We start from the raw sequence: 17,064 nt of genomic DNA, 5'->3' as shown, positions 1-17,064 counted from the left end.
CTTCAGGGGATAGCGGGGCTGCGCTGTCAGGAACGTCTTCCGCGGCTTCTGGGGATAGCGGGGCTGGGCTGCCGGGTACATCTTCCGCAGCTTCGGGGGATGACGGGGTGGCGTCTTCGGGTTCATCGTCCGCATCTTCGAGGGAGAATGAATCGTCGGCTGTGGAGATGACCGGGCTGTCGGGATCTTCGATGAATGATGAACTGGCGTCCGTCGGATCCGCGCGGAAGACCAACGACTCCTCGAAGTCATCAACTGAGCTGTTGTCGGAGTTGTCTGGAACGGTGGTAGGCGCGGCGTGGATCAGGCTGGTCCTTTCATGGCGTGGGACAGAGTCTGCACGGGGAAGCTTGCGGCATGTGGCAGCATTTCGGATGCGAATGAAACGGTGGTTCTGAACTGCAGTACGCTGTGGTCTCTCTGTAGAGCAAACAAACAACAACAAAAACTTAAGTTAGGTACACATCGAACAAGTAAAGACATCACAAAATTATAGCACTTAATACAATTTTATCACATACAGCTCTAACAAATACAAACAGTAAGTACAATTTTCATGCTGTAAACGTTTTGAAGTGCATTCAGTTCTGCATTTACATGATATGACGTGAGTAAATGACTACTGTGTAGGTACGGAGGCACATAAGTTGTATCGTGTATACTGTTAGAAATAGTCAACATGTTCTTGACATCATTCAAAGCGTTAACGTTTACCATTGGGAATTGCAATCAGAAACGTAGTTAAGAATAGGACGACATAGAATAAATGGTATACTTACGCAGACCGATAATTCGCGCCCTGAATCGTCCTCGTTTGTAGGTGACTGGGACCTCCATGCCGATGTCGAGATCGCCAAGTTGTTTGACTCTGCTTCGCGGTACTGTTTCCCTCACGCCTTTCCACTTCGACACCAACCACTCGACGGTAACTTGTGCACCAGACATGTTGAACTAGCACTGAATGTAACACTACGCACTATAAAGGCTGTAACGATGTTTCGAGCTCGGAGTAGAATTGAAAATCTGAAACATGTCAGATCGTACTTTGCTTATTATAGCCAGGAAAAGCGCGATCTCGATTACAGACTATCAGCCAATCACAACTCCACGGACTTCAATGACCAATGAGCATCGCGACTTCAGCGACCAATACGTGCCGCGTATTAAAGTTGTCCTTTGACACACGCCTTTTCAATTGTTACGCAACCAGGCACTATGCTCATAATCAACGTGCTGATTACCCTTGCTTCCAAAGATCCATTCACAGCGCAAGGTCTCTATTGTTTAGTGCGACGTCTCTGGCTTCTCTTTATTCTGAAGATATGGCATATCGATTTTCGTTCAATCACGTTGATAAACAGTTTGGAAAACTTTAGGCACTTAATTAACAAAGGCACAGACTTTGACATGACACGCCGTCTGGCCAGCGTATGTCTGAAATAATGTCAGGGAACAACTCCGATGTACTATGAAATGTACGATGAAATATATCTGTGCATCACATCAATATTAATTGTTAATTATACATCTATCCTATCAGTATGTTAATTTTCATTGAGCTACTAATGTTATTACAGGGTTAAACAGACTTTAAGGGTTGTCTCTAGAATCTAAATTTTGCTTTATTTCAAAGCTGCAACATCACAACGTTATACAAATCTCGGGCACTGTATACACATGATTTATGAATCTCTTTGATTTCCTTCATGTTGTTTGATATTTATATGACATGAAGTAGGCTCGACCTTGTATGTGACAGGTGCTGAAGACCTGTAGAAGGGTCGAAGGCTTGGCAGCAATAAAAGACAAAGTGACTAGATTATTGCAACGTTTGTTAGCAGCTTTTTCTTCCTCGTCACAACTATATAAGCTATATACATAGACACTCAACCTAATATGTGATGCGCTCTATCGAAATGAGTCACAAGTCGCAGAAAATGAAATTTAAGTTACACCAGTATCTGAATTCTACAGACTCTAAGCTTTCAATGATGCATACATAATACAACCCATTTCCACATCTCGAAAAATCTTCAAAATTAAAATAAACTACTATAATAGTAGGAGACATGACCATATATCTCCTGTTCTCCGCTCACTCCATTGGCTTCCAGTCCATTCCCGTATTAGTGTCAAGATCCTACTTCTGACGTACAAAATCACACGTAATTTTGCACTCATATATATTCAAGACCTATTCTCTCTCCGCTCCTCCTCTTCTACCAGACCCCTCCGTTCATCTTCCTCTCTCCTATTACTTCATGGCCCACGTACAAAAACCCGTTATGGTGACCGAGCCTTCTCTTCCATTGCTCCCACTCTTTGGAATAACTCCCTCTTTATATTCAGAATGCCTCATCTGTTGAATCATTTAAAATTCTTCTCAAAACTCACCTGTTTAATCAGTTGTAATTGTTTTTTCTGGAGGCGCACAAAATTATCAATTATTGTACCATTGTATCACATGTAGTTTTCTTTTCTTTTATTTTCCTTCTTCTTATTTTGTTACTGTTAACGCTGATTTTGTTAATGTTATTGTGCTTTCTAGTCTATTTGCATGAGTAGCAAAAGTGCGCTCAGAAACGTCAGTATGAAGCGCCATATAAATGCAATTATTGTTATTATTATCATTAATAATGATGTCAGTCCGTTTTATTTAAAACAAACAAAAAACAAAAAGATAAAACAGCTCTCAAAAATCAAATTACGTTAAAGTTTACAACATGTTCCTTTCCAGGACGAAACAATAGCAGTCCTGCTTAGGGCACGCACTAACATACAAGGCGACACCGTGGGTGGAAGATGATTATCCAATCACAGGACAGGGCTATTTAATTAACGATTCTGACCAATACGACAGCCCGAATGTAAACTTCAGTGCTTTTGTGTCCGTGCCGCTGTACAAATGAGTCGGTATGCGTTGTGTGTCGGTAGCGGTGTAGTTTGAAGCAAGTTTTAAACTCACAAACAATAGGAAACAGAAAAAAAGAAAAAGGCACGAAGAGCGTATCGTTACGAAAGTCTCTTTTCCCGAGAGCGTTAATTGCTTCTTTTCTCCTCCCATGTTGTCGATGGAAACTAAAGAGGATGCTTTTAGCAAGGACCAATGCCTAAATAGGACTTGAGGAACCCATTCTGTAGACGGGGGTCCAAAAGTCATAATCGTCAGAGAAAGTCATTTTGGTGAATTATACCGATTGTCGCCTGTCGAGATCGTGCTCTCTGCGTGTAGGCCTTCACAGAAAAAAAAAAAAAAAACATTAAATAATTGTGCACATGGTCACAATGTTTCAGGGTACTTATAACAACGCATCAAAGACCGCTTTTGTGTCTGTTCTGTCACAGCTATATTGCCGGAATATTCTGAATTTGCTTTTTTCCTGCATACGTTTAGATAGACTGGGGAAAAAAATGTAGGCCTTATTCATGTCGTTTTGAATTTGCGAACGTAATGGGAATAGAATTTACCTTCTGTTCTAACTTTTGGATAAACGAACCATCAGAAACGAACCTCATTTCTTAACAAACCTTCAACACAGAAAACGGTATTTCAGTGTGTGACTGATAGCGTACCTTCACAATAATTAATTGTAACCACCCCGCAAAAAGGGCTTTATATCGATGTAATACATTGTCAAGAGTGATAAAAGGCCTGTTTCTGTTTCGCACTATGTCTCAGTACTCATGTGTTTATCTATAAGGATGTGTCTCACTTTTTTAATGATTAAATGTATGCCATTCAAACATTTTTTTTTTTGCGTGCTTGAAAAAGAAGAAGCTAAAATTCAGGCAAGGACACGAGTTTTCCTCAAAATAAGAGAGGGAGGTTTAGAAATACCCTCATTCCCGATTGTCCTATAATTGCTTCTAGGCCCAATAATTGTGTCCATTTCGTATACTTGCAAGAGACAATACGATGAAGTCTACCAATATTATGCACTATATTGATTTTAACAGTCGTCGTATTTTCGTGGTCAAAATGAGATAACGGACAGGTGACCTCTTAAATGAAATGCTTGATGTTATAATAACCTTTATAATTAAAAGACTCGCAAATTCAAAGTGTCAAACAGTATACTAAAACATTATTTTGTATTTCCAAAACATATTGAATGCGTTATGTGTCAGCATTTAATTACATCCATTTGCCTTTCATTTTCCGTTTGTATGAATAAAAAAAACGCACAAAAGTGCAACCAAGTATTACCAAATACAGTGAAATGCGAGAAAGATTCTTTTTATTCTTCCTCTTCTAATTATTATCTTTATTATTATTATCATTATTATTTTCATTTTTATTATTATTATTATTATTATTATTATTATTATTATCATTATAATTATTATTATAATTATTATCATTATTATTATTATTATTATTGTGTTCCCTTCCCTCCTCGATGAATATTTTGTCGGGTTTGCGCTAAAGTTGCTTACAATGTTTTTGGAAACGCTATAAAAATCACGGGAAATGCCTACTATCAAGAAATGACCCATACATACATGAAACGCGCACATTCTGTACACGCTGTAATATGGAACTGTTCGTTTGTTTCCTTTATTTTTCGAATTACCTTAGTCGTGGTCGAGGAGAAAGAAAAGAAAAGCAAAGTGTATCATTCTGTATGTTATCAGATCCAGAATGCGATAAGGGTGTATTCCCGCCTTCCCTATGTTAAACGATTATAAGTTCTGTATGATATATAATTATGAAAACCTGGAAAGGGAAGAACTGATTCGTGATCACCCTTAAACTTTCAAATTACGTCAATGATTTCTGCTATCAATGGCGAAGAGAGAGTTGTGGTTGTTTTTGATTCATGCACCCCCTGAGAGCTGCAGGAAGCTCACCTTTCATTGTTCAAGCTGAGAGGTGGGATTTCCCACCTTCCTGGTTCAAGGCTTTGTTGCGCGTGGTTTACTCGGATACAAGGCATGAACAGCGTGGTCCGAGTTCTTTCATTCAGAATGCACCTTTCAGTGAGCAATAATCGCTGATATTTCGCAAAGTTATTGATACATTTTTGTTTTGTTTTGAAGACTTGACCTCTCCACTGTCAGCACACGTTCTACATGACAAACAGCTGCTATCCTTCCAACATTCTGATTACAAAAAAAAAAAATAAAAAAAAAATGAAGTACACTTTGCGGAGCCAGACAACTTTCTTTCTCTTTATCAAATAGGTCCTGCTTCTAAAAATGCTCAGATAACAAGGGTTAAACTATCCTAAGAGCAGAACACGCGCTTAAGATGGAAATTATTGTTTGTTTTCCGATTTCTCCTCCAGCTGGCTTGACCCAGCCATCCTATATAGCAGGACGATGAGTCATTGAACTAGAAAATTACACAGTACGGAGGAATTAGTGAATTACTACACGAATTGTCGTCTTTTCGTAAACGAAATTAAACAACTTCTTTTATCTCCAAAGATGAACTTTGAATAACCCGTCACAATATACCACGGAACAGTGATGATTATTATTTGAATGAATTTTATTACAACGAGGCCAGTAACCGCTGTAAAAATACACACGCGGAGAGGTTGCAAGTTCGATACATCATGCAGTTTATAAGCTCAGTTATAAACTTTAAAGTATATTTTCGGCGTGATTGTGCGTTGTATCTACTATTTGTGTATTTGTGCGTCACATCAATCTCCATTTCATGTTGTGGTGCGTGTATTATTTCAAACGCACCGAGCCACAGCTGGTCAGCTCACCAGTATTGCGCAACTCTATAAAAGCCCTCGCCGCCAACGCCGTGCGCACCATGCTTTTTGTCTTTAACGGGGTCAAGAGCAAGAGCAATGGTTCAATAGCAAACGACCTAGCAACGGAGGCGGAATCTTAATCGAGCAAGAACAATAGAAGAGAAAACGCAACGTCATGACGAAGGTTGGGGAAAAAACTGTAACCGAAAAACCTGTTTCAGAAAAAACAAAAACAAACAAACGTTGGGACACGTTTTACTCATGTTTTTTTTTTTTTAAGTTAAATATTCTGTTAAGATCTAGGGAAAACATCTCATGCCTATTGTAAAGTATAATCTTATAAACAGAGCGATATTCCGACTTTCCGTAAAAGAAAATATTATATTTCTACAGGCAATCTATTTCTTTATGCACTCGTCTATCTCATTTTCCTATCAAGGATCACGAATACCTCAATTTTTTTCAGATAATCTCTGACTGCAGTTTATTTTCTACACCTCGATGTGAATGTGCCGTTTGCTATAATTGGGTGAGGCAGAACAATTTCACGAGATCTGCGGAAGCACAGTTCTTCGAACTGGAAAACTGTTAGTTAATGAAAATTCAACGTATATTATACCAAAAATCAAAGAATGAACGTGTTAATTCTCCTTGCTTGTTAGGATATTTTCATCGCGCAGGCGTTCAGTGGTTTAGCCCACTATGCAGGCTTCCATATGTTTTACGCTATAGCCTTCCATAGGTATTACGCTATAGCCTATCGTTTTTGTTTCTGTTTTTGTTTATGTTTTGTATTTCGCAGGTCCGCATTAATAAGCATTTCGGAAAAGAAAAAAAAAGTCACATCCAAATTGTGAAACTGCCTTTTATTCCGTCCCAGGTCTACACCTCCCATTAAATCGTACGGCGAAATGTGAAGTGTATACGCAAAACTAAAATTAGTGTTTACCTGTGTTTTATGTAGCTTTTGGCCATCAGTTCGCATAAAATATCCAATATGTGTGTGTGTGTGTGTGTGTGTGTGTGTGTGTGAGCATTTTTGAGTTGTGAATGTCCCCGAACGGTAATTTTGCCACTAATGATGTTTTAATGTCCTTGCATTTTTGAGTGTGGAAATGTACAAAAACTCGAATACTAGCAACTTTCACTGTCGTCAATACGCGTAATCTCGTGTTCACTGTAGGACCCTATTCATTGCATTCATACCTGACCCTCATCGAACTGTTATTGTTGACCAATAACCATTACAGCTTGCGTTGTGCTTATCGGTGTTTCATGAAGCAAGATAGAAACTGCCCATTTCTATAAAAGTTCATCCTCCCTCTAAAACAGGTATGCTCATCACGGTCACTTTACGCTACACATAATCTATATGTCGTCCAAACACGCACACACACATACACACACACACAGCTATAATTATGTATACGTATATATCGTGCGAGAAGAAGAGCATTCTCGCACTGAATAATAATGAAGGAGCTACACTGGTTGTGTACACAGTCGAGGCCCCTTCCCGCTCTCTCTCTCTCTCTCTCTCTCTGTACATTATATATATATATATTATTATATATATACATTGTATATATATATATATATATATATATATATATATAATATAATACTTATATATATAATACGTACATAGATACAGAGAAGTATCACTATCAGAAAAATAAGAGCATTCAGCATTTTCAAGTCTTTAATCTTCTTTATTCCGGTATATCTTACACTGGTATGGCAAAAAGTTGGCCATCATAAAGTGATACTAATACATTACACTGAATTATAAGTCATATTTAAGTCATATGTATTGATCAAATTATGCAGGGATGCATTTTGTATACGTAGTACATGCAAAATTGTTGACGAAGAGTTATCAACGCAGTGCATAGATGATCATTGGCATTGGTATTTTTAGTTCAAAGCAACATCATAATTAAACCTGGAATTCCTAAACTTGCAGTTATTCAACTATGAATGAAAACGAAGGCTGATATTACAAGTATTTTATTTCCATCATGTAGTAAATCAAAAGGCTTGATGCCCCTTCAAGATCTGACAACCTGACGATTGCACTGCGATTACACCGAAATAAGTAATGACTTGTGAAATACAAATAAGATTTAGACGAGTCATTGCAACTATGTCATCTTTTATCTAACTTTTCGATGGCCCTTAATGATCGCTGCCACGCGATTGCCATTTATGATTCAGTACCAGTAACAGTTTGACGTCTAATGTTACTCCCTGTGCACCTTCTGTCGATGATCCCCCATGTCCTTCTGGCTAGTAAACACATACCGGCATCCATCGCGTTGGCATCTTCCAAGTCCTTTCATCTGGAACTGAGGCATATGTTCACAAGGAGCAGCGGAGTTGGGGGTGGCAATGACCTCGAGAAACGTAGCGAAGTGTCCCGGGAAGTCCTCTGATGGCTTCGGCGTAGGGAAATTACGCAGGAGTTGCATGTCATCCGAAGAGAGTAGAGGGGGGTTGTTCCGGCAATGCTCACAGTTTCGTTCATCACACTTGGTGAAGATCACCATGCCTATCCTCTTGTCCATATGCTGCGCCATAAAAGAGTACTCGTGAGATAGGTCACTTTGTCGAAGCCGCCTCCCCGAGCCGTTGATGACTTCTTTCACTGTGGCAAAGTCCTCGCCATAGGGTTGCGGTGGTGCTCCACTGGGCTCTACCACCACAGTGATGTCCTTCCCAGCAAACTGCACATTCCTCCAGTAGCTGTCCTTGATTCGCGACATTGCTGCATCGAAAACCGCATTCTCTTTCGCGAGTTTTTCTTCCGCTGACAGCCTCTGGCGATGTGGGGGACATGTCTCTCCCGGCAGCGTTGCTGGCAAGTAAACTCCCGTCAGAGCGCGAGTACATGGCGCCCAAACGTGCTCTACTGGGTTCAGAGCCGAGTCACCCGATGCGTATGAAGTCACTACCATGGCGTCCAGGTTCATGTGGTGAAAAAAGCGGGAGTAGAAAAACTGGTTGACTGCGTGATTCGGGTTGAAATCCGGGCCGCCGTCCACGAGGAGAACAAGAGCCCGCTTCCCGCTGGCAACTTGGTCGGCGACCCTCAGGTGGCGTGCCATGTCGCTCATATGCGATGCAACGTTGTTCGCAGAGTGGGGGCTTCGTAGGATGACTGTAGCTCTGCTCTTTTCAGGCATTCTGTAAGGCGCAAACATAATGAGAGGAAAAGAGGAAAGAAAAGTTATTGAAAAAAGTAGAATTGACATTAAAAAAAGTTCATGTACATGTAGCATATATCTCATCAATAATATCAATATAAATATATGCATACATTATACCCCGCCAAGAAGGAGCACCCTTCTCCCATATTCTGAAGAAAATGCCTTTAGGGGTGTATGCACATTATCGATAATAACAATAATGTTTGAACGAGAAGATCAATAGCAAAAATACACACAAGCAATTTCATTATAGCGTTTGTAGGGCTTTTTTACATGTTCCACATGAAATAGATTAGACACTGTTGCACGCATTTTGCATCATGTAGGTCACGAGATCATGTTCAAATCAGAAATACATGTATTGGCGAAGATACAACGTATCATACGATGAAGAGCGCATTTTGTTTTCGTTTCAAACAATAGTTAATTCAATTCCATCATCCATCCTTGATTACAATTGAAAAATTCAGTTACTTTTGCTAGCTGTGTGACATTTTAAATGTATTACAAAGTATTCTGTAAAATTTAACTTACTTGAATCGATCTCGCCCAAGATGGTCCTTCGTTGTCACCGGTACTTGGTGTGGTTCCAGCTCCAAGTATCCTGCTGGCGTTATCAGGTACCCGGGGTTTGGGAAGTCGTGATCGTTGTACACTGGACAGTCGGTCGTCGGGAAGAGGCGGTTGATCTCTATGCGCCTGTCGACGGCCAAGGTTTCGTCGCCTACTCTGACTTTGTTCTTATTGTCCGCAGAATACAGAAGTGCTCTCTGTCCAAGTTTCGCTGCCATCTCTAGGGTGTAGCGCACGCGCGTTGAACAGAAGTGGCTGTTGTCGTTAGGTTTTCGGGCCGAGTTGTCTTTTCTTGGAACGCGAGCTTGGATGAGCCCCTTGTACGATGCCGCTGAACGGGTGCCCTTGTTCGGAGGCTGCATCATCCGGGCGATAGTTCGACGACCTGAAGAGAGACAAACATGAAAAATAACATTTAGTTGACATATAATATATATGTAATATGAAAAAGCAATTACATTTTTACCTTTTACTGAATTACTGATATTTTATCTTCATTTATGAGGTACTACATGGTATTGAATCAATGACATGGCATATTATCACTATACAAGTCAGAAGTCTCACTAGGAACAGGCACACTTACAGAGTTTGGGATGAGCTTCCTTCAAGCCTGGGATTGTCGCGAGGAGATGATTTCGCAGTTGCGGTACAGAGGTGCCGCAGGTACCGATCTCATTCTGTCTGCGACGGTGAGCCTTGAACCCGTTGCTCTCGATGAAAGATGCTGATGCTTCTATAACCGCAGGGAATTCTTTGTGAAGGGCTATACGACCAGGCCGGTCTCTTTTCGTACGCGGCTCACGTGGCTTACGGCGCTTCGGACTAATATCCAGCCAGCTAATGTCGACCTTTCTTCTTTCCATGATGATGAAGAAGGAAGTACGGAGTATTCGGGAGCAGAGTGAGAACGTGTGTATCGTATGAAAGTCAGAGGAAGACTGTTTCAAAGTGGTGTGCGTTTTGGATATATTATCATCTCGTTGTGTTTAATCGCGTGTGACGCCATTGTTCATGAACCCATTTACGGTAATCCCACTCGCCGCGACTGTGAATGACGTAATAAACAATGGTTTCTGTGTTTTTTTTTTTCAAAAGGGCACGTTATAAGCGCTTCGGCACACGAGCCTTTTGTGAACGTCCCTCACAAATTTGTTCTATTGTATGAAGGAGGTATGAGAATACCTCCTTGATTGCATCAAGCGTCTCTGGGCAGACAACAAAACAATCACAAATCTCTCACTCTTCTCTCCCAGTCTCTCTGTCTGTCTCTCTTTCTCTCTCTCTCTCTCTCTCTCTTGCAGGATTCCAGGTTATTTTTGAGCTCTTGACATTTTTCTTTCTCAGGTTTATTGCATGTATACATGTACATACGCCAATACGAGGTGATAGAGAAATAAATAAATGATAAACATATCAATGATTGTAATTTCCATGTATTCAGCGATGTCCATTGTAAAGGGGGGGGGGTTATACTTGTATATTGACGTACCACAGCATATATATATATATATATATATAATATATATACTAAGAGCTTGCTTCCAAAAGGTGCCAAATCCATTGCAAAGTGATTGCTTTAGCTCCTTTATGGAAGCAAACTCTTCATATTATGTTGATGGAGTGAATGCAGCAATATAAGTAGAACACATAAGTGGACATTGGAGGAAAATCCGACATTCGGATTTTAAGGTTATGAATATTTGACGTTTCTGCACAGTATGAAGAGAATTTCACAAATGTCAGCTTCTGATAAAGTACAAACCCCATAAAAGTACAGCATAATTATGTTAAAGGTAACACCTATAGGCTATAATACCCCTGCCTTCCAACAAAACTCGAGTTCTCTACTACATGTATTAAGCGACAAGAGTGAATATAAGTTTAATTTCATTTCTACTATTCTTCTTTATGTTCTACGCATGTGACATCACAACTGTTGTATAGTCTGCTCATCCAACGGTGGTGGCAACTTTTGAACTGGTTGTCTGATTTACCTCAACTCAAATGTCACTGATATGTTTCATAATAATGAAGCATTCTCTCATGCAATTCACATGTTTATGAAGTTGAATTTGCCCTTTAGATAAAGTTCGATGCAACGCACATTCATGTAACTTGCCGGATCAAGTACCGTTATTTCAATTCAATCTTCATGAAATCTTATAACGTTCTTTTGCATAGAATATAACAAACTGCAGTTTTCACAAATTGTGATGACGACAAAATTTTTGTGTCACATCATCACACGCTTATTCGCAAAATATGTGTGCTGTGTGTTTTCGGGTTCTCTGGCTTTTATTTTACTTAGTTGTGATAAGTTTGGCAGAGAAAGGTGGAATACTGAAAAACATGAAACTGAAACTTGTCTTTCGTAATTGGAACGCTGACTAAAACTTAAGCCTTTTGACTAAAACATTGACTAAATCTATTGCCTTTTATATAGCAACTCTGCCCAAAAGCAGCACTATACAATCACCTGTGTAGGAGTTCTGAATAAAAGAACCCGGATAACGCCATTGCTATATGCCATGCGCCAACTGAACTTTCCGACAATGAGGGCTTCGTTCGTTAACGGTGAATGGAGCCACTATTATTAGAGCTAAACCTTTGATGCGGGAGTGGAAGCGGGACTCAGTTTGTCTGTTGGTGACAATGGGCAATTAGGCAATCGTTATTATCAGACATCTGATGGTAATCATTTTAAATGAGGTGGCGGCGATCGTGATGAGATGAAAAAGACCTGTTTTTTAATCCATACGTGTGTAGCATGTATAGGTCCACGCTGTCACTCTTCCACACGTAGCGTCCCACTCTCACCCCCCCCCCCCCACCCCCCACACACACCACCTCTCCACTCATCTCAAATCTGCTCTAGCATGTCTCGGGACAAATTCTCACTTTGAACGCGCTATACATGATGAGTTCCGTGGCTCCTCTGGTTTCACACACATAACACGGAGTCAACAACGTAGTAACTCCTATTGTACCGTGGAAATACACGATGTACGTCCATGATTGTGCTCTATCGCTAACTTATCAGATCTCAGTTGGGACCAGAACGTTTACTTTGTTAAAATTGAAACTAAATTCTGTTTTTAGTGTGTTAAATGGCTGAAATAATGCAAAACAAGGCAAAAATCTTACGATCGTACATTTGACTAACTTGCAGGTGTTATAAACTGGTAATTTTGAAGTGTTAAATTACAGTGAACTCTCTTCGAAGATTTGTTGACAGGTGATCAGCAGTAACTGTTCATAATTTTCTGACGGTGAATTGCGCTTTCTACATCGAACCAGGTGGTGGATCTTTTCCACCCCACCCCCCCCCCCACAACCGAACCATAAGGTCAAAAAAAAATGTTACATTGGCGGAGAATTAAACCCGCCCGACCCTATGTTTTTTTTTTCTTTTTTTTTGTGCTATCAATATCAAGTACAGATGGAATCTTGTTGATTGCGATCACGATCGCAAAAACCCGAAGTGGAAACGGCTCTGGGGATATTGGATGTACGAGAGAGAGATCTAGCCAAGGAAGGAGGTCATGTCTCACTCTCAGACCTCCTTGATCTAGCTAGCGCCTCGCATAGCCTCGCTTGATCAGTACAGTGTACGTCATCTGTTTCCAACACGGACGCGTACTCTATCAAGATTAGATACCAGTTTATACTTTTGCATTCAAACTGCAATGTATTGTGTACAGTTTTGCCATAGGTTTCTTGTGTGGAGAACTTACACGAATCTGTAAATGTGGGACTGTAAAAGAGATCGCCGTGTGCGATGAAAAGATCGTACACATGGGTCAATTTGCATCTATCTTATCTAAGTCAAAATGGTAAAATATGAAGTGAAAACATTCAGGATAGGGATTTCAACATCTTTAAATTCTGTGAAGGGGTATAATTCCAGTAATAATATCGGCCTCATAAATGATTTGTAGAATAGATGAACACTGCACATTAATTGCATGGATGCCAAGTTCAAAAAATGTTGTGAGATTTTTTGAGAGTGAGATTTTCACAAAGAGATTTTCCCCAATACTGAGAAGATCTCTTTGGATTTTCATGACTCGGCATCTCGGCATGCGAATGTGCGCGCGAGCGAGTGTGTGGGAGGGGGTTTTCCCCCTGTGGCTCCCACAGTACGGAGCTTTTTCAATTTCTAGCTCTTAATGGTGCGATCAGGTGCATACGTAAGTGACTATTTTTTACTTATTTTGAAAGACAAAAGGGAAATATACCTTCAATTGCAACTATCACTTTAATCTTTTGAGCTATTCCCATTATTATAGGCCCAAGTTGCAGACTTCGCCCGATGCGTGAGAAAAATGGGTGTCATGCGTGAGATGGTTCCAGAATGCGTGAGACTTGGTAGCTCTGCACTTGGTGCAGCAGTTGTAACTGTTTACTGAGCACTAACAGCAGAGCCAGCAATGAATGGGTCTCCAGCGGGACAGGTGTAAAGGATCTACGGAGCAATAGGGTTACAGTAGCCTCCTGCTGGCTGCCTGAAATCAGGGCTGCCAACACTGGAAACTAGTTGAGAGTGAGACTCCCATAGGCCAATGCTATGATTTAGGAGTCAAAAATGAGATCAATAGAAATGCATGCAAATGAAATAAAGTTTTAGAGTGAGAAAGGACCAAAATGCGCGAGTCTCACGCTCAATGCGTGGGAGCTGGCAGCCCTGTGAAATGAAGCTATACAGTCTTGATTTGGGTGTAGTATGTTGACTGTTTATTATTATTAATATTACACAGGAACCATCACTATGCAAAACTTTAGTTGAATGCAGGTTTATCATGGAGTTATCTGGTTAAAAAAAATAATATAAAGAGTCTTCATATGGGATTTGCTGGCATTTGACAATAGAATTTACACATCTTAGAACTGTTGTAAAAACTACAGTCATAGTCAACCTTGCCTATTAAAGCCGAATCTGTTATAAGACTGAAGAAATAGCTTAGATTTAACTAAAATTTGTCTTTAAAACAATAGAAAATAAAGAGAAGAGAACTTTATAAGACCGTTGACTTATAGGCAATTATTCGACTTAATATGCAAGTTCGATTTAGGCAAGGTTTACTGTACTAGTTTTATTTTATTTGATTGATTTATTTTTTTTTTTGGGGGGGGGGGCGGGGGACAGTCGCCGAAGGGGGGTACTCGATCCGGGGGAAATTTTGGGTGGGACTTACTAAAAAAAAAAAAAAAAAAAAATCCCTACCTACCTACCTACCCCATTTTTCAGTGACCCGTTGCTCCAAGAGTCCAATGCAACACTTTTTTTTTTTTTTTTTTTTTTTGGGAGGGGGGGGGGGGGGGCTTAAATATGACTTTTACAAGTAAAATACAGGTAGCAAAAAAGAAAAGAAAAGAAAAGAAATCCGCCCGCCCGACCCTACTTGAAAATCTCATGTTACGCCAATACAAGTATTACAACTTTTTTTTTTTTTTTTTTTTTTTTTTTGGGGGGGGGGGGGGGCTAAGACGCGTTTACGTTTGGCAGTGGATTATCGGCACAGCTCGGTCATGCATGCGCAGCTCAGCAGATCCAGGCCGTTCCCCACCTTCTGATATCAAGCACAAAAGCTTCCAGCCGCAAGGGTATATCCGGGTCATTGTTGTAAAGGACAACCTACGGTGGGGTAGAGAGCACCTGAATTGGCTTTTATGTCAAGAAACAGTTTGTATATATCGTTTGTAATAAAATGCAAACACAATAGAAAACATTAGGCTTTACAAATCGAGGTTGGCCCCGATGAAAAAATTACAATTAGTGACCCGACTGATGTCACCTTTCGGTATAGCTTGATATAAGAGAATACCTTTGTATTTCGCTTGGCGTTCGGTGCTGCAAACTTCCGCTAGGGCTTATTCTCTTCCGTGGTTTCTCATTATTACTAGTTTGGTACGATTTCTTTCGTTTAATGTCACTTTATTCGTTACCTTTATATTTCGAAGTATTTAAAAGTGATTATTTTAAGTGTCTGGCACTGTACATGCATTGTCGTAACGGCGATTTCTCCGCTTTGCTGCAGTATTTCGAAGGAAGTTTGATCCCAGCTGTGTGTGATCTTTTGTAGAGTTTGTGTTGTCGGGGATGTTGTTTGCTTAGGTGCAGTTTATCTCGAGTGGCATGTTGGTCATGTTTCTGAATGTTAATAGGACAAGGGCCGAATGATCTGAGTGATGGTGATGATAATTACTGATGCTGGTGTGAAAGACAGATTGCTGAGCATACTTCTTCTTTCCCCTCCGGCCATGAATGATGACAAAAAAAAAATAAAAAAATACATACACCTCACAACAAGAACCACGTGCTAGATTGCAACCTTCGTAAAGTTAAATATAAATGTTCATTACCAGCAAAGGGGGAAAACACGACGGTAAATACAAGCGAAGAGATTCTGTATGCAGTCTCTGGTCGTACAAGAAACTTGTGGAAATTTCCACAAAACCAGGTGCCAGACCCCACCCAGGTGCCAGACGAAAGAATGCGCGCACTGGAATAAACAGCGTGTAAATATAGCCTGGAAATATCGATCGAAGAACTAGCTCGTGAGTTGAGTTCAAGGAATCATCGCAAAGATCATGATTCTATAAGCAACACATGCTTCTATAGCCTTTCTTTTGACCCATAGTAGAAATATCGAACAGTCGATTACACTTTGAATTATAATAGTGTGCTTGATCGAGTATCTTAAATGTTTACTGAACTGTAGGAAGGGATTGATTAATCACTCGATTAAAAACTAAATCACAGAAATATATGAAAGGTCTCGTATGCCGAGACAAATTCACTATCCGGTTAGACAGTGGGAAGAGATTCTATCACCTCCCTGGGTGTCGGGAAATTTTCACAAACTCCAGGATCACCCCTCCCCCTGCCAACTCCAACATGTTGCTCCCAAACGTGCATGGTGAATGCATGTCGTCTCGATGTCACCGTTAGGTACCCGAGGCTGCTTTGTTTTTGTCTTGGAATATTGATTCATTTCTTGTCATGACATGAGTGTATATTAATCTTTTTGCATGACTACGTAAAAATTTATGATACTAAACTCGTCTTTTTTTTTCCCTTTCAGTCCAAAAGTATCATGACGTTTCAATTGTTCAGAAGGTCTGCTTTTGATAACTCACAGACTAAACACCCTTGCCTGTTCCCAGGCCCTAGCTCCACCCAATCAGCAATCTACAAACGCGCGCAAATTCTGCCATGTGGTTTTGCCAGCCAGCTGTCGGAATGTGCTTTGAAGTTACATGGCAGCCTTGCCTGGCTGGCATGAATGGGTGTCAAGTTTCAATCAACATCTGCTGTTGTTTTATTCTTTCACCTGACAGAAACACGGAAATCAGAAAGGTGTAGGCAGGGAGGTGGAAGAGAGAAGAGGTTTTTGTTGTGTGTGCGTGTGCGTGTGTGTGTGTGTGTGTGTGTGTTTTCTCGTTGTTTTTTCTTCTTTGTTTTTTCCAATGGGATCGAGGCCAAGGCGGGGAAAGATCAGAGTGAAATGAGTACAAGTACACAGTGAAAGGAGTCGGGTAGAGGGGAGATGGAATAACCAATTACC

At 40.4% G+C, this 17,064-nt stretch overlaps 2 protein-coding genes across 2 annotated transcripts in view; both read right to left on the bottom strand.

Moving 5' to 3' along the window:
* Positions 1-17,064, bottom strand: part of LOC139728998 (mitogen-activated protein kinase kinase kinase kinase 3-like) — a 164,588-nt gene that overhangs the window by 49,740 nt on the left and 97,784 nt on the right. The window lies entirely within an intron of this gene.
* Positions 7,416-10,691, bottom strand: LOC139728997 (uncharacterized). Its single transcript, XM_071639924.1, has 2 exons — positions 9,455-10,691; positions 7,416-8,897 (listed from the first exon to the last, which is right to left on the bottom strand). The coding sequence occupies exons 1-2, from the start codon at positions 9,856-9,858 to the stop codon at positions 7,955-7,957; spliced, it is 1,347 nt and encodes a 448-aa protein (XP_071496025.1). The 5' UTR covers positions 9,859-10,691; the 3' UTR covers positions 7,416-7,954.

Source organism: Diadema antillarum, unplaced genomic scaffold (assembly GCF_040938485.1).
Source record: "Diadema antillarum isolate AM-2024a unplaced genomic scaffold, OU_Dant_1.0 seq00000209_RagTag, whole genome shotgun sequence".
NCBI lineage: Eukaryota > Metazoa > Echinodermata > Echinoidea > Diadematoida > Diadematidae > Diadema > Diadema antillarum.
This window is presented reverse-complemented; position numbering and strand designations above follow the sequence as displayed.

Excerpts from the sequence above, each read along its gene's own strand:
- LOC139728997 (XM_071639924.1), bottom strand. The coding sequence starts at position 9,858 with ATGATGCAGCCTCCGAACAAGGGCACCCGTTCAGCGGCATCGTACAAG. Across the intron at positions 8,898-9,454 it reads CTTGGGCGAGATCGATTCAA|AATGCCTGAAAAGAGCAGAG; the intron begins GTAAGTTAAATT and ends TGCGCCTTACAG.